General features: G+C 41.8%; 1 protein-coding gene and 1 non-coding gene across 2 annotated transcripts in view; one reads left to right on the top strand and one right to left on the bottom strand.

Annotated features, from left to right (window-relative positions):
• Positions 1–1,929: 1,929 nt before the first annotated feature.
• On the bottom strand, positions 1,930–2,048 carry LOC145390536 (5S ribosomal RNA). Its single transcript, XR_013895682.1, has one exon. It is a non-coding gene; the product is annotated as a 5S ribosomal RNA (ribosomal RNA).
• Positions 2,049–9,868: 7,820 nt separating this feature from the next.
• Positions 9,869–26,950, top strand: part of bbc (choline/ethanolaminephosphotransferase 1 bbc) — a 149,739-nt gene continuing 132,657 nt past the window's right edge. The window contains exon 1 of the mRNA XM_080264848.1: positions 9,869–10,090. Coding sequence (XP_080120974.1) covers positions 9,869–10,090 — 222 coding nt within the window. The remainder of the gene's footprint in view (positions 10,091–26,950) is intronic.

Below are 26,950 nucleotides of genomic sequence, written 5' to 3'. Positions count from 1 at the left end.
TATTAACTCCTCTACATTATTATACATGATACTTAGATTTACTGCACTGGTTTTATCATTACTCATTCTTCCCTTTTTCGTATTCATGTCCATCCCCCTTGTTTCCTTCACTTCTAGTTCCTCATATACCACTTTCTTACTTTCATGTCCATCACTCGCCAAAAAAAAGTTTTACATTCTTCCTCTGACCTCTTGTCATTTTTTCCTTTACTTGTTTCTTCAAAAATTTTAAAACTTCTCTTTCTTCTTCATTCATATCTTTTCTTACTCTAATATTTTCCATCCCTGCCTCTTTACTTAGTTTCCAGGTCACTTTAAGTATATATATCATTTACTACACATTCTGATGACAACTTAACTCTCATTGTTCTTGCTTCCCCATTCTTATATGGCCCTATCCTCCTTACTTCCTCAATTTCTTTTTCCCACTTGTTTCCTTTGGGATCGATCTTTGTGCGTGTGTGTGTAGGGATGCCATGCTGGTTGATTTTTCCCGCACATCCATTCTTTTACTGAACAAAATTATTTAAATGAACATAACATTCAACCTGCTGAAGGTGGTCGTTAAAACTGAAATTTGTTAAAAGAGGGTTCGATAAATCCAGGGTTTACTGTAGTCTATATAAATATGTATCTGTCTATCTGTCTATTGCCAGACGCCTTAATCCCGTACAGGGTGGCCACAAACAAATTGCCTCCATGTCACCCTGTCCCCCATCATTTCACTGCCTTGTTCCCTACTCACACACCCCTCTCTTAAATACCTCCCCACTCCATCCCTCCATCTCATCCTTGGCCTCCCCCTCCCTCTCCCCCCCTCCACCTCACTCACATACACTCTCCTTGCCAGTCTCTCATCCTCCATCCTCTCCACATGGCCAAACCACCTCAGTGTGTTCCTCCTAACGCTTCCTATCACATCCACATCCACACCACAACGCTCCTTTATATCCTCATTTGTCAGCCTGTCTCTCCATGTGACTCCACAGGCTCGTCTTAAATAACTCATTTCCACTGCTCTCACTCTTGACTTGTGTCCTTCTAGCAATGTCCAAGCTTCACGTCCATACATTAGAGTTGGTATCACAATACTGTCATGTAGTAACTTTTTCACTTCCATGCTCACTTCCCTGTTTCTTATCACTGCTTTCAAGGAACCAGCAACCTTTCTTCCCTGTTGTACCCTTTCAAGCACTTCACCCTCCAAACTTCCATCCTTACTCATCATATTCCCATAAGTGCTCAAACGTACTCACATTTTCCATTTCCTCACCATCCAACCTCACTGTACATTCACTGACTTCCCCCTTTCTCTCAGAGACCATCACTTTATTCTTCCCTACATTCTCCTTTAGATTCCATTTCTTACACACTATCCCAAACTCATCCACCAAGCCTTGCAGCACCCCTTCATCTTCAATTAACAACACAGTATCATCTGCCAACAACAGTACAGGGAGTTTCCAGACAGTACCCTCTCTCACTAGGGCCACTCCAACATCCTCTGCACTACCTTGTATCTCTTTTATTACCCCATCCATGTACAGATTGAACAACCATGGAGACATGACACATCCCTGTTTCAACCCAACCTTCAAAGAGAAAAATTCACTCAGTTCACCATCGACACACACTGCAGCCTTAGCACCATCATGCATACTCTTCACAGCATATATATTTATTCACATTGTATATATTTATACACAGTGCAGGCTTGTCGTAAGATGCCTCGTTATGTGCTAGATTGCTACAGCATTATTTAAAAGTTATACCATGTCTCAGTACGTAAAAAAAATTAACTGCAATTTCTCATTCATTCATTCATTGCCAGACGCCATGTATCCCAAACGGGGTGGCCAAGGGCTTAGAGTTAATTGTTTTACAGGAAGGGGCACTAATCCTCCACCAACCCCACTTGACACGTAGGGATGCCAACAGCATCTGGTGTTCCCAGGCGGTCACCCATCCAGGTACTAACCAAAGCCAATGTTGCTTAACTTCGCTGGTCGGACGGGAAGCGGTGTACTCAACGTGGTATGGCCGTTGGCACTGCGACGATATTTTTGACAGCTGCCTCTGAGAATCTTGTGTGGATGTGGTGACACACACAAGCCAAAATGGCTACCTAGTGTATACATTGGCTGTGATCATTGCCGTTCGTTCTGTTTTGCGCTTGAAAGGCCACTGAAACACCAGTTATGGCAAGTAAGAGTGCAAGTGCATAACAGATATGTGCAGTGTGCAGTATTAACTGAAGTGATTCTTTTCTGTGTGTGAAAAACTGACTTGTGACCGGGAAATTGTGTCAGCCATATATAACCATCATCCCTTTTCTAGGCCTCTTCACAGCTGACTGAGCAGAGATATCTGACCAGTGTTTACATTGGAAGTGTTCATTGCCTTTTAATTTGTGCATGAAAGACCATTGGAACACCATTGTTATTGTCAGATAATAGTGCAGATGCTTAACAAATAGTGCAGTGTGCAATATTAAGCCTTTGAGATTCCGAAGACGAGATTTCGAGTCATCGTAAATCCAACCGTTGAGATTCTGATGACTCGAATTTGAGTCATATGAAACAACATTTGTTTTTTGCATGTTTTCCATATCCTATCTGGGCTTGTTCTACATACACTATCCTGTGTATCCTTTTCCAACTATTTAGTTTTACACTGACAAGTACATCAGACAGATACAGTAACCCCTCCAATATCCGGATCAATAGAGCCATAGGCAGGTCCGGATAGTGGTCCTGTCCGGATATTGGGCCCCAGCTTATGGACTAGTACTTACGGACCCTAACTCTGAAAAACACCTATACAACTCCCTCTGGACATGCATAGCACCTATTTAAGACCCAAATCACACCAATAAGGGACATAAAAGACTGAAATAAATGCAAAAGAACCATAAAATGAGGTTTTAAAGGTGAGTTTATTCAATATTAAACATTCTGGGTACTTACAAGTCCCTTGGTCTTGGACTGGTTTGAACCGCCAGTTTGCAGTCCACAGTTAATCCTCTGCACTCTAAATTCTAATTTCTTAACACTGCACAACACTGTAAATTCCTGTGTGTTCTAGTGGCAAGGTATTGCAGTTTATTCACTGTTTATTCACAAAAAACAAGCACCTGTGGCTTGCACTGTTATGAGTATCTGCTCTCCATCGGAGTTAAGCTGTGACTGTTGATGTTGGTGGGGTAACAGAGTTGCCAGATCGCAACAGCCACATTACCAATCTCCTCAACTTTCATTGTCAAATATAACTTTTCATTACCAAATTCGTAAAGCTAGCATATATTCTTCACTAATTATATATACAAGTGGAAATACATGTAATCACTCTCCTTATAACTAACACCATGTTGATTATTTTCACACTATGTAGGGTAGCAGATTAATCAGAGAGAGCAAACAATCCACCATCTCCATCCTGTGTATCCTCATACATGTGAAAAATCCATTTGGTAATGCATTATTCTAATGCATTACCAAACGAATTTTTCATTACCAAATTGGCCCACACTTGGTAATGAAAAATACCAAATGGCAACCTGACAGGGGAGGGGGGAGGGGGAGGAAGGAAGGGGTGAAGGGACCATGGTGTAACAGCTGTTTGGCGCCAGGCGGGAATTTCAAATTATGGGAGGGAAAAAAGTCAGATTTTTTTCGAATTTTTTGCAGTTTTTGGCCCATTTTGGGAATATTGGATCCCAGGAGGATTATGTCCGGTTAGTGGGGATGTTCGGATATTGGGCGTTCGGATATTAGAGGGATTACTGTATGCATAAAAAATTCGCTTTTACCATGAATAATATCAGTATCTCATTCACTCATCCACGTGTGTGTGGATGAGCGAATGAAAAGACAAGTGTTGGATGCAAGAGTGTGGAGAGGGTGGGGGAATGGAGTCTCAGACCATTACTTAGTGATGGCCAAGGTAAAGATGCAAAGAAAATGGTTGAGGAGACGAAGGGGAAGACCAGAGGAATCGGCTCCTGTGAGAAGAGTGGAGAATTTGCAAGATAGTGAGAAAATGGCAGAGTATAAGAGCATAGTGGAAGAAAGATTGGGAAGGTATGAGCTAGAGCAAATGGAAGGTGTGGAAGACGTATGTAAGATATTTACGGAGGAGATAGGCTCAGCGTGTGAGGTGGTTTGTGGAGTGAGGATGAGATGCAAGGGACAGCATGGTGGAATGATGAGGTGAAACGAGCTGTGGAACAAAAGAAGAAGGCGTATAGTGAATGGTTAGCGAGTAGAGGTAGGGGAGAAGATGAAAGAGAAAAGAGAGAGGTATATTTGAGCAGGAGAAGGGAGGTTAAGAGACTGGTGAAGGAGAGTAAGAAGAAAGTGGATGAAGAGTTTGGGAGGAATCTAAGTGTGAAATGGAGGGAGAGTACGAAATTGTTTTAGAAGGAGGTAAAGAAAGTAAGGCAGTGTGAAAGGGGAAATAGTAGGGGAGTGAAAGATAGGAATAATAGATTGTTGGTGGAGAAGAGAGAGAAATTGAGGAGATGGAAGGAGCACTTTGAGGATTTGTTGAATGTAGAGAGTGAGAGCAGTGTGAGTATAAGTGGTTGGAGCATGGCTGGGAGAAGAAGAGATGAGAGGAGGGAGGAAGAGATCAGTAGGATGGAAGTAGTGGAAGCAATGAAGAAGATCAAGTTGGGAAAGGCCCCAGGAATTGATGGAGTGTGTGGTGAAATGCTTAGGTATGGGGGTGAGATTGTTGTGGAGTGGATATGGAAGTTGTGTAGATTGGCTTGGGAAGAGGGAAGGGTTCCAGAGGACTGGAAATCAGGTATAATTGTTCCTTTATATGAAGGAAAAGGGGAGAGAGAAGTATGTGGTAACCATAGGGGTATCTTCCTTTTTAGTGTGACTGGTATAATTTATGGTAGAGTACTCATTGATAGGGTTAGGCATATGACAGAGGAGCTAGTTGGAGAAGAACAAGGGGGATTTAGGAAGGGAAAAGGGTGTGTAGATCAGATATTTGTTCTAAGATGTTTAGTGGAGAAGTATCTGGAGAAGGGAAAGAAAGTGTATGCTGCCTTCATGGACTTGGAGAAAGCTTAAGACAGAATAGATAGACAAGGTATGTGGAAGGTATTAAGAATATATGGAGTGGAGGGGAAATTGTTGAATACTGTGAAGAGTATGTACGAGGGATCTAGGGCTACGGTGCGAGTGGATGGTGAGCTGAGTGAGTTCTTTGATTTCAATGTGGGACTGAAACAGGGTTGTGTGATGTCTCCATGGCTGTTTAATATATATATGGATGGGGTTGTAAAGGAGGTGCAGGGTGGGGCAGTGGATGTGGGGGTGGCTCTAATGAATGAGGATGAGATTTGGAAAATTCCGGTGTTGCTGTTTGCTGTTGGTACAGTATTGTTGAGTGAAGATGAATGGGAGTTGCAAGGTTTGGTGAATGAATTTGGGACAGTGTGTAGGAGGAGGAATCTGAAAGTTAATGTAAACAAAAGTAAAGTTATGGTGTTTGAGAGGAATGAAGTCACAGAATGTACAGTGAGGTTGGAGGGTGAAGATATGGAGAGTGTGAGTGCATTGAAGTACTTGGGTAGTGTGATGAGTAAGGATGGAACTTTGGGGGATGAAGTGCGTGAAAGGGTACAGCAGGGAGGGAAGGTTGTTGGTACACTGAAAGCAGTGATGAGAAATAGGGAGGTGAGTATGGAAGTCAAGAAGTCACTTCATGATAGTTTTGTGATCCCTACCCTGACGTATGGAAGCGAGGCGTGGACCTTGCAAGAGGGGAACAAGTCATGAGTGAGAGCAGTGGAAATGAGTTACTTGAGAGGAGCATGTGGGGTGACATGGACAGGTTGACGAATGAAGAAGTGAAGGAACGTTGTGGGGTGGATGTGGATGTGGTTGAGAAGATATGGAGAAATACACTGAGGTGGTTTGGACATATGGAGAGAATGGAGAATGAAAGACTGACTACGAGGGTGTATGTAGGTGAGGTGGAGGGAGGGAGAGGGAGGGGTAGACTGAGGATGAGGTGGAGGGATGGAGTTGAGAGGTATATGAGGGAGAAGGGGGTGAGGGTAGTCATATGGTGGGTGACAGAGTGACTTGGAGGCGTTTTGTTGCGGCCACCCTTTGCGGGATTGGGGCGTCGGGCTATAGATAGATAGATTACCGGTACCAGCATGGATATTTTCATGTGTGACAGTGAGAGCTTTCGCTTTTCTCTGTGAAAACTAACGTAAATTGCCATAACCTGTATATCAATGGAAAGGTAATTTACTGTAGATTGACATGGTACAATCAGATTTCGTGTAACTCTAGTACTTTTTTTTTTTACAATATTTTTCTATGGAAGGGTGTGCGATTTTTCCTTTTCAGCTAACTTCTACTCGTCCTATTGACCTTTTAGCTACCGTATTTACGTTTTTCAATATTACTGTGATAAAGAGCAACTATTCAGCTTCATAATGCTACCACATTCATTAGTCTACCAAAAAAGTTAATTTACAGTGGCCGATTAAGTACAAATTTCGCTGCATGATGGTGCACTCTATGTGCTCCAGGCTGAATCTGGCACAGACACAGTCAGCGGAGGGCCAAAAATCTCAAAGGGTTAAGTGAAGTGATACTTTTTTGTGTGTGAAAAACTGAAACTTGTGACTTGGAAATACATAACCACAAGTGAAGTGATACCTTTTTGTGTGTGAAAAACTGAAACTTGTGTCTTGGAAATCGTGTCAGATTTACATAACCATCATCCCCCTTTAAGGCTACATGGCTGACTGAGCGAAGATGCCCTCCCAGTGTTTACATTGGCTGTGATTGTTGCCTTTCATTTTGTGCATGAAAGGCCACAGGAACATCATTGTTATTGCTAAATAAGAGTGCAAGTGATTAACAAATAATGCTATGTCCCGTATTAAGTGAAGCGATGCTGTATCTTTTTATGTGGAGTGGTTGTCCAGGCCCTCCAACTGTCCCTCATACTGAGGAGGAGGGAAAACCTTGGTGACAACTCATACCAACAGGAGAAACCTCAGGTGCATGGCTCTTTTAAAGGCTTCACGGTTGGAGTCACCCTCCATAACCCCATTAAACTCATGTCATATTGACCTCATTATGCGATAATTCGATATGCCGTAGGTCTTCACTTGATGCAACTCTATCGCATAACAAAACTGCACTATATATGGTTGTTTGTGCCAGGTAATACAGCTACCGAATTCCCGTGGAACAAAAGGCACTTTTGATAAGCAAATGGGCAATTTATTATTACAGTATTAGCTGCTGGCATTATTATTATTATTATTATTATTATTACTATTATTATTACCATTATTATTATTATTATTATTATTATTATTATTATTATTATTACCATTATTATTATTATTATTATTACCATTATTATTATTATCATTATTATTATTACACTCGACCCTCCATTTCCTGGACTAAAAGGGGGGGGGGAGACCAGTCCGGGAACCCCCAAAGCCCGGGAATCGCAAAAGTCTTTCCCCACATACCATTCCCCGTACATTTACCTTACTTTGTCCGCATTCTCCAATATTGTCCGGTAGTTATTCCGATATTCTAGAGCATTGTGGAATGTAGGATACCTATACCAACATAACTAACACACACAGTACATAAAAAAATAGCACTGACACAGTAACATAAATATAAATGCAGTACATACTGAAATAACATACATATAATATAAATAATGCCACGAGTTTCAAGGAACCGGTGGGGTGAAGCAGGATGGTGGCCATTGTGCTTTTCATTTATGAAAATAGCTTTGTGTGTGTGTTACAAATGGCCTTTACTGAGTTAAAACCTTGCTAAAATTATACTGTGTTGTGCAGCAGACTGCTTGTAGTTTTATACAAGTGCTTGTGGGCCCTTCGGGCCCCTCGCACTTGCTCCTGCAGAGGGCTCTCGTGCTGCTGTAGTTTATTTTAGTTATACCTTTGGTTTGGTTATATGGTTACCACCCAGTGTTGTAAATAGTTTCTTGGCTTACAGGAAACCATTTGGCTTGTCACTCAATGTAAATCCACCTGTAACGGAAAGAAAAGCATTAAAAAGCATTAAGTAGTGACAGGAAAGATGGGAAAAATAGGAAGAGAGGAGGGCAGGCACAGAAAAAGAATGATAAAGGCTAAGGAAGAAGTAGGCAGCACTACATCAAGTGAGTGGATGATGGTCACCACCACCTACAGCTAATGCTATAGTATATTAGATGAGGGAATAATTATCGGACTTTTGTGAGAATCCCGAACTTGTACGGGCATATGTCAGGCATTTGATAATACAGCAATCCCTCTACTATCTGACATAATAGAGCCAAAGGCATGTCCGGAAAGTGGTCCCGTCATGATAGTGGGCCCCAGTCTCCTGGACTTGTACTTAAGGACACTAACCCGCCCAACTTTGATAGCCACCTAAATAACTCCCTACCGGATGTGCATAACACCTATTTAAACATATTTAAGACCCTGTTCACACCAATAATGGACATAAAGCATGAAGCAGATAAAAAGGAACCAAAGAATGAGGAATTAGAAGTGACTACCTCAGCCAGGGTTCTTAAAGCACGTCTGTGACCGCCTTCTCTAAGGCTTTGACAGTGGTGAAAATGCTCATGAAGCACGTACAGTAATCCAGTGTTGTGCTGCACTTACAGTAATTCTTTGCACTGTGAGTTATAATTGTTTAACACTGCACATTCTGTTAATTGCACCATGCCAGTTTCAACCGCCAGTTTGCACTCCGCAGTTAATCTTTTGCACTCTGAATTCTAATTTCTCAACACTGCACAACACTGTAAATTCTCATGTGGTCTAGTGACGAGGTATTGCAGTTTATTCACTGTTTATTGACAAATAATGAGCATGGGCTGCATCCATTGCGATAAGCATCTACTCGTGATCGCAGTTAGGCAATAACTGTTGGTGAGGGGGAAGCAGGGTTGCCAGATCGCAACTTGGCCATGTTACCAAACTCCTCAATTTTCATAATCAAATTTAGCTTTTCATTACCAAATTCTTAAAGCTAGCATTTATTCTAAACTAATTATATATTCATACATCATCCAATCCTACGTTGCCCCATGAGGAGCATAAAAGCCCGAATGTACAAGTGGAAATACATATAATCACTCTCCTTATAATTACCAGCATGTTGATTATTTTCACACTATGTAGGCTAACAGATTAATCAGAGAGAGCAAACAATCCACCATCTCCTTCCTGTGTATCCTCATACATGTTAAAAATCCGTTTGGTAATGCATTTTTTCTGATTCATTACCAAATGAATTTTTCTTTACCAAATTGGCCCACATTTGGTAATGAAAAATACCAAATGGCTACCCTGACAGGGGAGGGGGGAGGCAGGAAGGGATGAAGGGGCCATGGTGTAAACAGTTGCTCAGTGCCACACGGCAATTTCAAATTACGGGTGGGAAAAAATTCGATTTTTTTTTTTTTTCTTCTTTTATTGGCCATTTTTGGGTTCCGAAGGTCCAGGCCCACAATGTCCAGTAAGTGGGGTGTCCGGAAAGTGGGCGTCCGGATAGTATAGGGATTACTGTATTGCCCGGCCTCAGCTCATGTCCGTGAAATCCGAAATCTGGGAAATTAGGGTACGGGAAATGGAGGATCAAGTGTATTATTATTATTATTATTATTATTATTATTATTATTATTACTATTATTATTACCCATATAATTATTAGTTATTATTATTGTTGTTGTTGTTACTGTATTATTGTTATTATGTTATTATTATTGTCGATATTACTATAATCATTATTTGCTTCACAGCAATTCTGTGGGAGGTAAAATCCTGATCCCCAGTTTAAAGATGGGGCAGTTAAGTGATGTGCAGTTGCGTCGACTGGAGAAACATGAGTACTCATGTGCATCAAGCTCCCTGCTGGATCCTGTCATGCAGCGGTGGTGGTGCTGGCTGGTGGACCAGTGCCCCCTGACACTTGCACCCAACCTCATCACTATCACAGGACTCATCATCAACATCATCACTTCATTATTATTAGTCTACTACAGCCCAGATGCCAAGCAAGAGGTCTGTATTTATTGTTGAAATTTCTTAAATTTTCATTATTAGAAGGAATTAAGTATAATATACTGTGTTGTGACAATGTTTTGATAGTCTCATTACAATATAATGGTTGGATGTTGTTAATGAGTGTGATAGAATTAGATTCCGGGTATTGAAGCTCAGGAGGGTAGGAAATTGATAATTAAAGATGAAGTTAGTTGGATGAAGTAGAGTATGTTTGGAGAATCACACTGATAAGGCTTTGGCAGTCAGTAGCTAAGCCAACTGTATCTGGCAGATGTTTGTGAAGTGCATCAGTAAAAAAAAAAAATGCTGGTGGTTAGGCTTGAGGTGGTGGAGGCACTTGGACTTTATTTTTTTTATAGGTTTGGCACCCATCATCCATTCAGTGCATTGCTACCCCCCCTTTCTCTCTCTCTCTCTCTCTTTCTCTGTCTGTCTCTTTCTGTCTGTCTCTCTGTCTCTCTCTCTCTCTCTCTCTCTTTCCCTCCCTCCTAACCAACGTGTTTGAGTATACAGTAACCTCTCAAATAACGCAAGGGTTAGGTTCCTGGAGAGGTCACGTTAGTTAAAAACGCGTTTTTTAAACATAAGTTTCCCATAAACAATGGTAATATTGGGAGTTACGTTCCTGGACTCTGGGAAAGTCTACCCATTTGGGAAGTTATGCTACTCTAAACTTCTATCTATCTATCTATAGCCCGACGCCCTAATCCCGCAAAGGGTGGCCGCAGACAGCTTAAAAGCAACAATATTAATTTGAGGGAAAATCCACGTAAAAAACAAAAACAGTATATTTGGGGAGAAATAAACAACATTTAAGCCCTAGTTGGGCCGAAGCGTTGTTTACTTCTCCCCAAATACAGTACCCTTGCGTCCAACACGCGTTTGTCCAGCACGATTCGCGTCCAGCACGGAGAGCAAAAAATTAGTACGATTTAATACAATTTAATTACTGTAACTTGGGTGCATTAGCATAACACACACGGAGCTCCGAGAAGTGGGCGAAGTCCGCAGAGTTTGCCTCTAGCACGATCACCCCTGGTCCAACACGGTCATACTGGACGTTCCTGTGATGCTGACAGCCAATCAAAACTTCTGATCAAGTTGCCTCCCCCACCCGCTTTCGTGACGTGATTGTGATGTCGCCCAATTAAAAATGCTTCTGCTCTCACGTGATGTTTTGTTTAAATTTTTCCCGCCACAGTGCCACTCAGTCGCATAATTCGCATTAGAAAGTGTTTTTTTTCTCTTTGTATTTTCTGCCCTTGCAACTGCATTTTATCCTGCTCACGATGCCTAGGAAGCCTTCTGAGAACCGCAAGAAACAGCGGCACCTCCCTCAGGCCACCAAGTTAGAAATCATCGAGAGGAAGAAGAAAAGGGAGAGGAGTGTGGACATCGCCAAGGCCTATGACGTGAATGAAGCCAGCGTGAGGACCATAATAAAAAACCAAGACAAGATCCTGGCAGCAGTGAAGGCTTACAGAGTGCTAGGACAGGCAGAAGCAGGACTTTCCATGGATGTGGATGAGGATAGTGATTGTGAGTGTGATTTCGCAGGATTTATGAAGGAGGTTGAGGAGGAGCAGCAGCCATTACCCGCTAGTGACGCCAGGAGCCATTCTCCGGGGACCTAGTAGGACTACCTACAGCCTTGGATACCACCTTCCATTCCCAGCAAGCCCACCAACACTATCCTTAAAGGTTAGTTATCATTCATAGTACAGCACCATTTATTATAATTACAGTAGTACCAATATATGTAAAGGTATATGGTAGGTATTTAGGGTGACTTTTCCTAGGGTTGCTGACATAATTCATTTTTCCCCATAAGCTCTGTTGTTTGTCCAACACGTTTTTGGTCCAACACAGGACCTGTGCATGACAATATTACCGTGTTGGACTTGAGGGTACTGTACATACTGTTTTCGTTTTTTACGTGGGTTTTCTTTCAATTCTGCTTCATTCACGGCATTGTGAAAGTTTCTCAACATTATTAATGCATTAGTAGGTCATAAAAACACTACAGTAAAACCAACATTTTCATTACAGTAAGTAGGTCAAAAACAATAACAACACACAGCCTCACTTCATCTATGCATCACTCGTCGTCTGCTGCGGTCCCTCCTCACCCCGGTACCCCACCTCCCGCCATTCCCCACCCTAAATTTGTTGTCCCTCCTCGCTCTGCTGTCTTTCCTCTTCCTCTCCCTCTGACTCCTGTGCTACTGGTGATGAAGATAACTCTTTTAAGTTTTCTGTCTCCTTCATAAAGAACTGCTCTATCTTGGTTTGAGTGGTTTTCTTCTTTCTGTTCTGCAGCATCAAGGTGTAACAATTTAGATCTGCCATCACTTTCCTGGCCAAATTTTGTCCAAAAATGAGCCAAATTGCTCAGAATGGGGCCAAACTTCATATTCGAATATTATAGTTAGAATAAAACCAGTTTAAGGAACAGACAAATAAAAAATTGTATTTATGCATAAACTGCCACACATGGTCTATCAGCTTGGGACTGTCCAAGGCGCGCATGGCTAATTTGAAACCATCACGTACGTGTAAAGTTGCATTAAATTGAGAAACCCTTGTTAGTTAAACATATATCCTTAAATATTTGCTCGTGTTAAAACGAAAACGTGTTTTTAAAACTCGTGTTAGTTGAGAGGTTACTGTACTTAGAGTGTATAAAATGCAGTACAGGGTACTCAGTGTTAAGAGTGATGGAGTGTTGTTTTGGTGGCTGGGGGGGGGGGTATCAGAGGAGGGGACTGATAGGACATCATGACACTGGGGAAAAAATGCATTTTGTGCACAAAAAGGCAGGGAAAGGCCATGGCTGAGCAGCATGAACAGTGGAGGGAGGGTATGGGGCAGGACTGGGGGAGTAGAGACTGAGAACTCGGGGGTGGTGGCCTTGGTGGCCTTCGTCACCATTCGGAAACTTCAAATGGAGTGTGGAGGGGTCCCTCCTGTAAGGATTTTGCTATGATAAGAGAATGAAATACTTCTCTGATTGATACAGGGTATGGTTTATGTTTCCACGCAAATTGTGATTAGTGCAAACCGGAACCACGCTGCACATGGGCCTCCTGTATGTATGCTGTAATCCCTCGATTATCCGGATGCCTTGTATCCTGACATGCTCTGTATCCGAATGTTAGGCCTTGGCTGTATTATGTCAATATCTGGAAATCTTTGTCCGTATCCTAACTCAAAATTTCTGACATGGCCCGTTGGGCAGCCTGTCGGCCCTGGTGGCCATGCACGGGCAATAGACTTAACCCAACAGCTGAGCAAAAATGGTCATTTGCCTCTCCACACTGAACAGTCATAATACTCCCAGTCGCCTTCATCACTTGGATGCTCCTGGCCGCGTGCAGGTAACAGACCCTAACCCACCAGCCGAGCAAAAATGGCTGTTCACCTCCTCACCAGACGGTCAAATTCCCCTGGCCGCCCGTATCACTTGGACGCTTCCGGGCTTGCGTGGCCGTCTGCCTCCCTACCCTATGGTCAAAGTCGCCTGGCCAGTCCAATTTCTTGGATGCTCCTTGATGTCATGGTGTATGGTGGAGCATGACAATATTTGCTAGACTGAGCGAAAATGACCCTTGTGCTCATAGTTCAGTTTAGCTTGTTTTACTTATGTGTTCATAGCCAAGTGTGGGTAGAGACATGGCAACACTGTGTTCACATGGCAATACCGCGCCTCAGTTCCCACTTCTGTCTTTCTCAAGTATGGACGTTCTAGGCCAAGTTGTAACCATGGCAGCTTCCGTTGTTGCATTGTTATTGTTGGTTCCCTACCCTCTTCAGGTCTTGATTTTCCTCTGCGGCATTCTTGTGTGTGTAATGATGACCCCCATCACCACCTGAGAAACAAAGAGGAAGGTTTTGACCCTGGAGAAGAAGCATGAAATATTGCGTAAGGTTGATGTGGGCTGGACCACTTCTCGCATTCTGCAGGAATATGATCTGGTCTGTTCAACTTTGTTTGATATCAAGAAATCACAGCGATGTCTCTCGGAAGGGTGACTGGAAGGTTATGTCTCTGCCCTGCTACACTGCCATTGACCAGTCGACTGGTTTGGCTGCGCCAACAACAAGGTGCTGGCATGCTTGTACAGTATGTGGGATCAAGTTGAAGGCAGCAGCCAAGAAGTTTGCATGCCTACACAATGTGCTTGACTTCAAGGCTTCTGAAGGATGGCTCTTCCGGTTCAAACTTCAAAATGGCCTTACTAACTGTTAGACACATAACAAGGCTTTGGACGTGGCATTGGAGGATGTAGAGCCATTTCTCCAGAGAGTGCAGCGCTTGATCGAGGACGAGAGTCTTGCTCTCAGTCAGGTGTACAGTGCTGACAGAACTGGCCTTTTCTACCACCCCTTTCCCACCAACACTCTGACAGATGAAAGAGTGAAGACTGCCTGGCCAGAAGTTGTCCAAACAGCGTGTCTCGGTTTTGTGTCGCATCAGTGCAAACGGGATGCACCACCTCAAGCCCGTTATTGTTGGATGCACAAAACAGTCACATTGTCTCTGTAGGTTGATGGATAGCCTGCCTGTTGTGTGGTACCATTCGGTGAAAGCCTGGTTTATTTGTAAGATCTTCACAGTTTGGTTCCACAGATACTTTGTTAACCCCTTAACCGCGGGGCATCACTTTTGTGATGCTTGGGAGCAAGGGATCATACCGCGGGGCATCGCTTTTGTGATTCTGTGTTATTTTGAATTCACCCAGGCTTCCAAGTGGTGGCTTGGATCATCTATCAGTACTGCCAATGTCCAACACTAGTCAGCACTCCTAATCTCATCTGTACTCCCATCCATTGTTGACAATTTAGCCATTTCTTCCCGTTCTTGACATCCCTCCCTACCCCCCCTCCATTACCCTATCCTCTCGCCTGCCCGGCCGTGCTATGCTAAGTAAATCTTCCCTGGAATTTTTCACTGATTTCATCCATTGAAATAAGCCCTATGCCCTATTCTTATACCAAATAATATATACAAGAAAGAAATAAGGTAAGTGAGAGTGCCATACACCTGGAATTGGCTAATTATCACCTGACAACACCTCACGTGCACTCGTTCGCTAATTTTCGCTGTTTATTTCCCCTTGAAATATGCCGTATAATCTATTTTCGTAATAAATATACATATAAGGAGGGAAGGGAGAAGCCTAAGTGATATTTACATTCACCTGGAACTACCTAATTTATAATGTATTGTCTAGATTTCCTGCCAATCATTTCACTGCTATATATTAGCTGCTGTCAAGAGGCTAACGTTGGCAGTAATGATTTCCCTAGGTAGGCCACCACCCCGGCCCACCCTTATCAGTTCACTCTCATCTTCCAGTGTGGAGGTACATCTGTTGGTCTTGCTAACTTCATGGACTTTTCACCCCCATGCAAAGGGCCCTGTGACCTTTACCCCCTACTAAACCTCATGTGGAAAGAGGTAAAGGGCTGACAATTGATAAAAGAGTGACTACGATCTTTCTGTTGAGTAAAACATTGCAAGTGGAATTGTAAATAATGTATAAGTAATGTGTAAACAGCAAGTGAAAGTAATGAATGTATATATACGTGAACAGTGGAAAATAGTTTTATAAGTTACTTCAAGTGACAGTGCATAACACAGTGTAAATAAAATAGAAATGTAAATAACGTAAATAAAATAGAGAACGTAAATAGAAATGTAAATGAGTAGTATTATAAAAATACGAGTATATACCCTAGGAGTAATGAAAGTGAAAGTTTCACTGTAGCATGTCTGAATACTATGAGTTATGAGAGTGAAGGTGAATGTGACATTCACTCTCAATGCTAGTATACAGGACGAGAAAGTGAATGCTATGTATTTTATGGAAAGAAATTGAATCCCTACAGTAACAATAAGCTAATACTACTGAAGGAAACTTATGGATAAAGACTGTAGATATATATAAGTGTTATATAGTAATAGAAATATAAAGTGTGAGGGGTTTTATGAATAATAAATGACAGAATACCAACAGCGAACTAGCGCAAGTGGGAAGGTCATACGCGCTCGTAATTTTCATAGCTTTCACAGTGGTTTTTATTTGGAGTATGGATCCCAAACTACTTGATAATCATAGAGTAGTGTTTATAGTGTTAATATCTGGCTGTGGTAATCATATTACGGGTTGTCGGGAAGTGTAAAGTGGAGACTTCGTTACCCAACTTCAGAAGTCTCCACAAGTCCTACGGTAATCGACGAAGGCTCAACAAACATCCCAGGAGAAAGCTGAAGGTATGTGCCATATGCATATATAATTTTAATATTCTAGGACTAATAACTGATTTTTGGCAAATATTTTTTGAGAGTCTGTCGGAGCCCGAATAACCCCACTGGAGACGCAAAACATTGGGAAACATGCCCGCAGTGTAAGGGTTAAGGAGGTTATCCGTTATAAAATGGAAAAACTTAGTATCCCTTGTGACCAGGTGAAGGCATTCCTGATCCTTGACAGTGCCCCTGTGCATCTGTCAGAGAAGGACTGGTTGCTGATGATGGTCATATCAGGTGCATGTTTCTGCCACCTAATCTGGCTGCTCTCATTCAGCCAATGGATCATGGTGTTATTGTGGCAACTAAATGGGCCAAGGTGTTATTGTGGCATCGAATTGGACCAAGTTGTTATCGTGGCAACGAAGTGGACCAAGATGTTATTGTGGCAACGGAGAGACTGTACTGTCAGAAGTTCCTTGACAAGGTGATGGTGGTGTTCGAAGATGAGCAAGAGGTCAACACACTTGGGGAGCGGACCTTGGAACATCTTCAGCTTTACATTAAGTCTGCGTTGTGCAACTGGGCAAATGCTTGGAAGGAAGTCTCCATCAAAACCCTTGAAAGTGGTTGGTCTCGTCTCCCTCAGGGATACGAGGCCTCACATGACGTCAACCCTTTAACTGCTACGTTCCATCTGAATGGACCTGTCATCAGACTGCGTCGTTTCTTTTAAAATCCACAAATCTATTTCAAAAGTTGCGCCATGTATTCTGCCTCGAGAACTTTGTGTATTCATCCACCCATGATTGGGATTGCTAGTTCATTTTAGCGTCCTGCTATGTCTGCATGAACACTAGCAGGTGTGAAAAAGTATGAAGGAAAGTGACAACATGGTGCCCTGTTAGGTAGGCTTATGTTTGGAAGACTGCTACTGTGACTTTAACACATTCGTCTACTTATAGAAAAGCAATTCATATAACTTAAGTGACAACATGGTGTCCTGTCAGGTTGGCTTATGTCTGGAAGACTGCTACCATGACTTTCACACACTTGTCAGCTTCTAGAAAAGCAATTCATATAACATGAATAAGTGAAAGAAACTAATTGTAAGTGAATGAAATATTTGCACAATTAAAGTGTCTGGTGTAAGCTATATAAATATATTTAATTGAGTTTAGCATTACTGTATTAACCATTATTGACTAGTTTTTCACTGTTCAGTTTAACACTACCGGGTATTTTATTTTATAATATCTGTAAGATAAAGGTGACCATCATCCACTCACTTGATGTAGTGCTGCCTACTTCTTCCTTTGCTTTTATCATTCTTTTTCTGTGCCTGCCCTCCTCTCTTCCTATTTCTCTCATCTTTCCTCTCACTTCTTCTTGCTTTTCTTTCCTTTACAGGTGGCTTTATATAGAGTGACAAGCCAAATGATTTCCTGTAAGCCAAGAAACCATATACAACGCTGGGTGGTAACCATATAACCAACCCATATGTGCTCCCTACGTGTCAACAAGTGAGTTAGTGCTCCTCCCCATAAAACAAATTACTCAAAGTCAAATGGCCACCCCTTATGGGATTATGGCGTTTGGCATGAGATAGATAGAAGATAATGATATTTAACCCATCGTGTCCGGGTGACGTATACATGACACCCCGGGGATGTACGGGTGACACGTATACATGATCTAGTGTTTCGCAGCATTGTTTGAATATTCTGCGGGTTATTTTCACTGCACGCAGCCACTGGCAACCCACTTGTATGTACAGCATCTGAGTCATGCTCCAGTTACCTGCGTACCTCCTTAATGGATAGACCTACGCAAAAAAATTTCTCTGTGTCCGGATCCTTGGCCGAGCACCCGCAGCCGCTGACTTCAAGAGCAATGACGTACAAAGGCCAGAAAAGAAAAGGCCTTAGTGATAATGCGATAGAGAGAGAACTCGAGGTGATGTCATCGCCAATTGTGAGTGGAGAAAGTGATTTTTCCTCTGAGGAAAGTGACTGCCATAATGAGTGTTGATATTTATGCATCATGTGAGGAGGGTGGAGGACGTGACTCCTCCACTGTGCTCCCATTGCTTCCCCCTGTACGTTCATCTGCTATTACTGATGATGGGAATTTTTCAGAGGGTACTGACGATCCTGGAGAGGGAGATATTGACACGGATGAGTAGATGGCAGAGGAGGTAGGGAGTGGAAAAAGGGAGGAGGAAACGCGGTGTGTTAAGCCTTGTACCACCTCTGTGTCTATTTATGTGAATAATGGAAGCAAAAAGTTTGTTTCATGATGGAATCAGTGCCTTATTTTTTATTGAAAGTTTTTGTGTGTGTATGTTTGTTATGATGAAAAAGTACAGATCACAGGAAAAGTATTGTTCTAGTGGAAAATATAGTGGAGTGGAGAAAGGGAGGTGGGAGAGAAGAGGGAGGAGGAAACGCGGTGCCTCGTGCTGCCGCTGTCTGTTTACTTGAAAAAGGAAGCAGAAAGTTTGTTTCATGATGAAATCAGTTCCTTATTTTTTTTTTAAAGTTTTTTTGTGTGTATATTTATTATGATGAAAAGTCTAAAAATCAGAGGAAAAAAAATTCTGTTGTAGTGGAAAATACTGTACAGCCTTTTCGATTATGAACAGTACGTGAATAACTATTTTGTTCACGATATATATATATTTTTTTTAGGTTTTATGTAGTAGTAGTGGTAGTAGTAGTACCGTAGTAGTTGTAGTAGTAGTAGTAGTAGTAGTAGTTGTAGTAGTGGTAGTTGTAGTAGTAGTAGTGGTAGTTGTAGTTGTGGTAGTTGTAGTAGTAGTTGTAGTAGTAGTGGTAATTGTAGTAGAAGTAGTAATAATAATAGTTGTAATACCCAGACTTATAGTCACACAGCGGTGCCAGAATCAAGCAACAATTCAAGCCAAACATACATCTGTGTGTGTGTTTGTGTGTGTGTGTGTCTGAATGTCTCTAAGGCGGTGTGGTGGTGAGGCGAGCAGGCAGCCTGCCTCAAGGTCGTTGCTATGGTTACCGGCCTCCCAGCAGCAAGTACCCCAAATTATAGAAGATTTTTCATGTAAATAGTGTTTGTGGTGGGTTGTGGTCTTCTGGAAGTGTTATTGAAGTGTTATTATTATGGAGGGCTAGTCCAAGCCTTAGTTGTGTCACCAAACCTCTGCCGCACATAAGGACACCAGCAAAAAAACAACCAAAATCCCCCCTTTCCCCACTCACTCACTCTCCCTTCACTTCATGGACCATCTGATTCAATCAGCTTGAAGTTGAAGGATTGGTGAGTATTATGACACTTTGTCTTTTTATTTTTGGTTAAGTATTAACTGAGATAAGAAGGTTTAAAATGAGACAATTTTCTCAGGAATGCCCTGCTGTGGGAAGGGTTCGTGGGAATATGTGCCGGACGCAATGAGTTAAGTGCTAAGTGACATACATCATGGTGTAAACCTATGGACGTGTCCATTGGTGCACTGTGGTGAAGTGAAGGGTTGTGGGCGACAGTGGGGGTATTTGAGGACGACATACAGCTGCAGCGATGCACAAAAACACCAAAAAAGATGTTGCTTCCACTCACCTCTGTGGCAAAGTAGGAGCATCTAGCCGTTCAGTGAAGTGCTCATAGGTAAATAGAAGTGATTTTTTTTTTTTTTTTTTTTTTTTTTTTAAATAACAGAACGGAGGAAGGAAAAACAAATGGAGAAAAAAAAATAATCCATACACCAGATTACTGGTGTCCTCTGTTCATAAAATATCTGTAAGAATTAGACTTGAACAGTTGTAGGTTGAAATTTGGAGGAAAACAACTCTGGGGAAGCGAGTTCCAGAGAGATGCAGTTCGGGGAATGAAAGAATTCTGATAGGCAGAAGTTCTGCAATGTGGTTGAGTGACATTCCAGTCATGAGCGTTACCAGATGCCCGTGTAGCACGAGGGAAGGCATGGAGAGGTGGCACCATGGACGCAACTTCGTCTGAGCATTTGCCAAAAAAATATCTGTAAAATAATGCAAGGGAGGCAACATTCCTTCTTACTTGCAGGGGAGGTAGTTTATACGTAATGGCAGGGTTGTTAATGATTCTAACAGCTTTCTTGTACTTTTTTTTTTTTTTTTTTTTGAACAGAAAATGGGAAACTTTTGAGTGGATTGCTGCAACAGGGTCCTTACTTCTGCCACCTTAGCCACAGTCAAGGGATTAAGGGATATGACATAGACGATTTCCACCTACGTCTACATACGGCAGGTGTCAATGTTGACGTCAACGATGTGAGAGATTGGTTGGATGACATTGGTGGTGATCCTGGTTGTCAGACGTTATGTGTTGAGATTGCCACTTCTGTCTTTGCAGGGCAGACTAAGGACAGTGATGAGGACCCTGATTCTGAGCATACTGCCTCTCCGTCACTCCTCATTTTGGTGCGGTATGTGCCGGCATAGAGCAGGTGCTAAAAAATGCCAAGCACCTGCACTGTGATGGAGTTGGTGCCAATGAAGCTGGCGATGGATCTGCGGGCAGTCAGGGACACTGTCATCCTCCGTCAAAATTGTCACACCTTTCGTAAATGCAATATTGAATTGTGTTTCAAGCCTGCCACTCGTACTTGTTTAAACCCATTCTCTCCACCACCACCTCATCCACAGTCTTCACTCTCGGACCCACAACTGAGCACATCGACAGCTGTTGAGTTGCCATTAGACGTGAGCATGTGGCTATCATTATAGTCTCCTGAGATGGGAGAGAAGAGGGAGGAGGAAACACAGTGCCTCGTGCACCTCGTTGCACGTCTCCACTCATCGGCCAGCTCCAGCGGATGGAGGAGGAGGTGTTAAACATTTGTTAAGTGGATTTAGTGTTACCCATTAGACCACACAGGATTACTGTACACGAACTAGAGGTTAGCAGGTCACAATGCCTGTCGGCTGTTCACTGGGTGGTAAGTACAGTACAGTACTGTACTTTATTAAAATTGTTATTGCAACCTTCATCATCTTCATTTATTTTATTTGTGTTTTTTTGTTGTGTATTCATGGTTTTAGCATGACATTATATATTCCTGTGTGAGTTTTGATATCTAATCATCTGAAAGACTGAGGAACACTGCCAAAATTAGGAGAGGTACTGTATATACGGGTAGGGTATAAGTCGGCAGAGTACAGGTATACTTTGATATACGATACCCCTAGGTATGATACCCTGGCTTAACGAAGGGGGTAGAAATACCACCATACCCCACCCAACGATGGCCAAACCCTGGTTTAGCGATGGGTTTTGATTTTTTAAAATGATTTTGATGATATTTTACACTAAAATTGTGTGTTTAGGTTGATTTATAAATTATTTTTAGACTTAGATTAATGTGTTTTAGCCATAGGTGGGGTGAACATTGTCATTTTGGGGTTCAGTTTACTAAGCTTATTTTTTCCAGACATTTGACGATTTTCAGATTTTATTTGTTGGTATTAGTGAGTTATTTACAGATGTTAGGCTTAGGTTAGCTTCTTTTACAGCTGTTAGGCCAAATTAGATTGACTTTAGACTTGTTTTGGGGTTCATTTGTGTGGGTTTCGGACTTGGTCGGAGAGGAAACCCAAGGCTGAAAAACACATCCCATTACTTTACATGTTAAATCTACCCCAATATATGGTACCCTGCATAACGATGGGTTTTTATCTAACCAGTTGCATCATTAAACCAGGGTATACCGTATTTCGCGGCATATAAGACGCACTTTTTTGTCTCAAAGTTACCTTAAAATATCCCCATGCGTCCTGCACGTTAGACTAAGGCAGGTTAGTTAGGCTTCACTGAGAAGAAACTCTTATAAAGATGATCATCTCAATGCTTAGCAACCACAGGTGTTTTGTACAGTATGCAGACTTGATTTTATTTTTAAAAATAATATACACTAGTGTGTATATGCAGCAGATTTAAGAAACACCCGAGATCAGAAACACATAAAACTTTCGCGGGTTTGTTTACAGCTCAACTGGCTAACATCGTGAAGATATTTAGCGGTTTAGCAATTTAACAGTTTAGCATCCGCACTATTCCAGCAAGCTAATGTACATGATCACTGGTGAACTGTCTGCTAACCTTCTGAAAGGCAATCATGACCACTTTGCTTGCCATCCATTCACTAACGAGCAAAGCAATCATACTGGAGAGATGATGGCTAGTGAAACTGCCAAGTCATCAAAACAGACTTTCGTCACGTATGGAAATACAGTAACCCTAATTAGGTCAGTTACTTTTGTGACATTTTGTGAGTGTATATATGCAGCAGATATTAAAACACGCAAGTTCAAAAACACAAAGCATTCACGGTTTGTTTTCAGCTCAACTGGCCAATACCGTCAAGGGGTTTAGCGGTTTAGCAACTTAGCAGTTTAGTGTCTAGCGTACACCCTACTCTAGCAAGCTAACGTGCTCACTGGTGAACTGTCTGCTAACCTTCTGAAAGGCAATCATGACCACTTTGCTTGCCATCCATTCACTAACTAGCAAAGCAATCATGCTGGAGAGATTGTGGCTAGTGAAACTGCCAAGTCATCAAAACAGACTTTCGTCACGTATGGAAATTCAGTAACCCTAATTAGGTCAGTTACTTTTGTGATATTTTGTGAGTGTATATATGCAGCAGATATTAAAACATGCAAGTTCAAGAACACAAAGCATTCACGGGATTGTTTTCAGCTCAACTGGCCAATACCGTCAAGGGGTTTAGCGGTTTAGCAACTTAGCAGTTTAGTGTCTAGCGTACACCCTACTCTAGCAAGCTAACGAAGTTACAGCTTCACTTTTTCAGCAAAGTGAAGTACTTTAGCAATGTCTATGCAACTCAGGGCACACCCAATTACAGTATTTTGTTATGAAAATAGGATAAAATTCACTGAGTAGCATAACTGATGCAATATCTGAAATAGCAGTGCCTGACGGGCATTCATATCAGCGTCCGCCATTTCTGCTGTATTCTTAGCAGACGAAGCGATCAGAATGATTGACAACGTTCACTCTCTGCATCTCTGCTGCCTAAGTAAAGCTCTCATGATCGGCAGTGGGGATCATTTAGGCTGTAACGTCCAAATTTGTTTGGTTAGGTTAGGTTAGGTTAGGTTGTAATATCGTTTGCCATTTTGGACGTTACGGCCGAAACGACCAGAATCCTAAGGTGTAGGTGAGAGTTTGGTGTGGGTGTAGTTAAGGAAGTAGAAGTGGGAAGAGTCAGGCTAGGGAACTCATAATCCGCTTATTATAATCCCTTCAGCCCAGCAATGTATTTTATAGGGTAGTTTATTCATGCTCGCCATATGATTTTATTCAGTTCAGGAAACATGTACTGAGGAGGTTAATGTGGGCTGTATCAAATGCCCCAAGTCTGAATATCGCCTGTGCTCAGTTAAAACGATTGCCAAGTTAAAATCGTATGAAGTGTGGTATAAGCAATTCAATGGATGGTACTGAGGACCATTTACTGTATGAAAGTGACAGTGAAACAGTGATGATGACTGAGGTGATGACTTCCAGTGATGCTTCAGGACTCGGGGGAAGTAGTGATGAATTCTCAGGATTTGAAGACGAGTGAAATTTTCACCATGTCAGTAATATGAAGTGAATATAGGTTTTAGGTGATCATGACAGATGCAACCATGGAAAATTTAGGATCAGCGGTGCTGTACACCTTTAGTCTTGCACTGACGATGTTTGGATGAATAAATTGTTTGAGATGTTTCATGTCCTTAAGTGATGATATTTATATTGAACAACCAAATACATTTTGATGTTTTTGGCATATAATAAAGCCACTGGGTACTCCAAAACGGACTGATGTAAATGTTTCAGAGGTGAGCGAATGTTGCATGTGGTGTGTACATGTGTGCGTGTGTGTGTGTGTACCATAGCGACTAGGAGGCAGCAGTGTTAAGACCAAAAATGGATGTTTTCACAGTACTTGAATGTTTTGAGATGGATGTCTGTTTTTAGCAAATTCTGGTAAGAGAAATATGCATTTTTAATTGTTGATGCTGCAAGGAAAACAGCTGACAGTAAGGGAGTGATACTGGGAGAAGAGGGTTGAGCCAGTTGTCTAGCGCTTGGGATGCAGCAGTGTTGCTAAGAGATAGTTTTACCATTCTCGACGTGTTTTGAGATGAATGTCTGTTTTTAGTAAATTGTGATCAGTGAAGAACGTATTTTTAACTGTTGATGCTGCAAGGGAAACATCGCTGACAGTGAGGAAGTGATACTGAGAGGAAGGGGTAGAGACTGCTGTCTAGCGACTGGGAGGCAGCAGTGTTACTAAGGTGTAACAATGGATGTTTTCACCATAGTATGTTTTGAAATGAATGTTTATAGTAAATTATGATCAGTGAAGCATACATTTTTAATTGTTGATGCTGCAAGGCAAACATAGCTGACAGTGAAGGAGTGATACTGAGAGAAGAGAGTAAAAACAGCTGTCTATCCTGTTCCCAAGCAGCCTTGCTATATTGAACTTTGGTTGTAAAACATTGTAATTTGTGTATTTACAAGTGCTACCTTTTTATATTATTTGTGGAGGTAATTACAGGTTAGTTAGAATGCATGATTAATGATGGTAGTCATCTGATATTGTGCTTGAGTCAAGGCAATGTGAGGAAATTCCGTAACAGGTGTGGAATATGACGGGGTTCTTTTAGGATAAATGAACTGATGTGAACATTCATTGTATTTTATGTTTTCGTCAGTGAATGAAAGAATAGAGTTTATTGGCTTCATTTGTGGTTTTAAATTCATAAAATATTAAAAACAGTGTTTAGATCAGTTTACTGATACATTTTTATCAACAAAGTTGAGATGGCCTCGTGGTTTGAAGTCACATTTTGTTAAGGTGGGGTTTTGTTTTCTCTTTTCCTGTATCATTCTTTGTACATAAAAGAAGAAACTAAAGGATGATGAGCAGTACTGAATAGATTCTGAAAGGTGAGTGTTGTATCTAAGTGATAGTGGCTCATATCAGTCACGTTTTGTCAAGAAGGGGCATTGTTTTCTTTTCCTTTACCATTCTTTGTATATAAAAAAAGAAACCAAAGGCTGATGATCAGTAATGAATAGATTCTGAAAGGTGAGTGTGTATCTGTGTGGTAATGGCTCTTATCAAGAAACCTTACTGCAGTCTTGGTTGGGGCAAACTTTTTTTTCACATAACTGCCCTGCCGGAATTAGGGTGCGTCTTTCACAATGCTGCTCTTACATGCCGCGAAATACGGTACTTGTATTGCTCTGTATCCAGATATTATCCATATCTGGACGTACCAATGGCTTTATTACATCGGACAGTCGGGGAATTATATTCCGTATATGTATGCAGCCCAGTGAGTAGAGTTTGGGCCACTCATACTCTAGTCTGAATTTTCTTATTGCTCCCTCACTTGAGAATATAAAATGAAGTGCAGGTTAGATGTGTGCAACAGTTTTGAAAGTTGGCCAATGGTTGCTTGGTTTTCTTGTTTATTCTGTGTTTGTCACTCTCCACCTCTAATTGTGCCCATTGTTAGTCTGTTCTCTTTTCCCTTCCCATATATAGTACAGCTGGGTTAATAAAATCCCAAAAGTAAAGGCACACAGTCTTGCAGCAAGGAAAACAGTGAAGCCTTCTTGGTTTATTTTTTATACCTTTATGATTTTTACACAGCTCAGTATGTTTACATAAGTTACAATTGAAATACAAAGTAAACAGTGTATTTTATGGGTTAATTCTTGCCTGTTAGTGAAATGGTACTGTATTTTGTTCCTGAAACATTTATACTAGGAATATATGACCCTTGTCTGGAAATTACTCTGCCACCAGTGGTTTGAAACTCTGTCCCTGGAGGAGGGGAGAGGAGAGATGTTTTGATGTTAAGACACACCTGAAGGTATCCCACTGTTGCTTCACTTTTTTTTTTTTTTTTCTCCATTCATCCACTTGGGCTAAGTACTTTGAGCAGCTGTATATGGCTGAACCTCCCAGTGGAAAGCTTCTGTCGACTGGTGTACAACCATTGACCACCATCCCACAAGTTGATGAAGCCGTGCCTTCTCGAGATGAAGTCAAGAAGGCAGTGGCCAGGTTGAAAAGTGGTAGAGCAGCTGGTGTTTGAGGCATCCCAGCAGAACTGATCAAAGCTGGGGGCGAAGCCATGATCAGGGGGCTACATGCAATCATAAAAGCCATTTGGCAGACTGGTATCATTCCACCTGATTGGACAAAGGGTTTGGTCATCTCTGTCTGGAAGCAAAAAGGAGATTAGCATGACTGTAGTAACTACCATTGTACAGTCAAGTCACCTGATTTGCATATCTGTAAACTGTGGATTTGTAATCTGCTGTACTTTCCCCAACCAGTTTTGATTTTTTTATTTTGTGGAAAAAAAAAAAAAAACGCTGTTCCTTGGTTCCATAATGGCTCATTTCTGAGGAGATTTATAATATCTGGGCACCCATGATATATTCCGTGGCTGCTACCCAATCACAGACAACTTAGACCCAGCAGCCAATCACAGCCCAGCCCTGGTGACAAGTGTGCACACTACAGCTGCCATGTTTTGTTTACCTCCTGTCCTGCTAACCGC

This window comes from Coenobita brevimanus, chromosome 14, assembly GCF_032717465.1.
Source record: "Coenobita brevimanus isolate Jiangsu-jjx chromosome 14, ASM3271746v2, whole genome shotgun sequence".
In the NCBI taxonomy this organism is placed as follows: Eukaryota; Metazoa; Arthropoda; class Malacostraca; order Decapoda; family Coenobitidae; genus Coenobita; species Coenobita brevimanus.
Note: the sequence above shows the minus strand (reverse complement) of the source record. Positions and strands in the feature narration are given on the sequence as shown.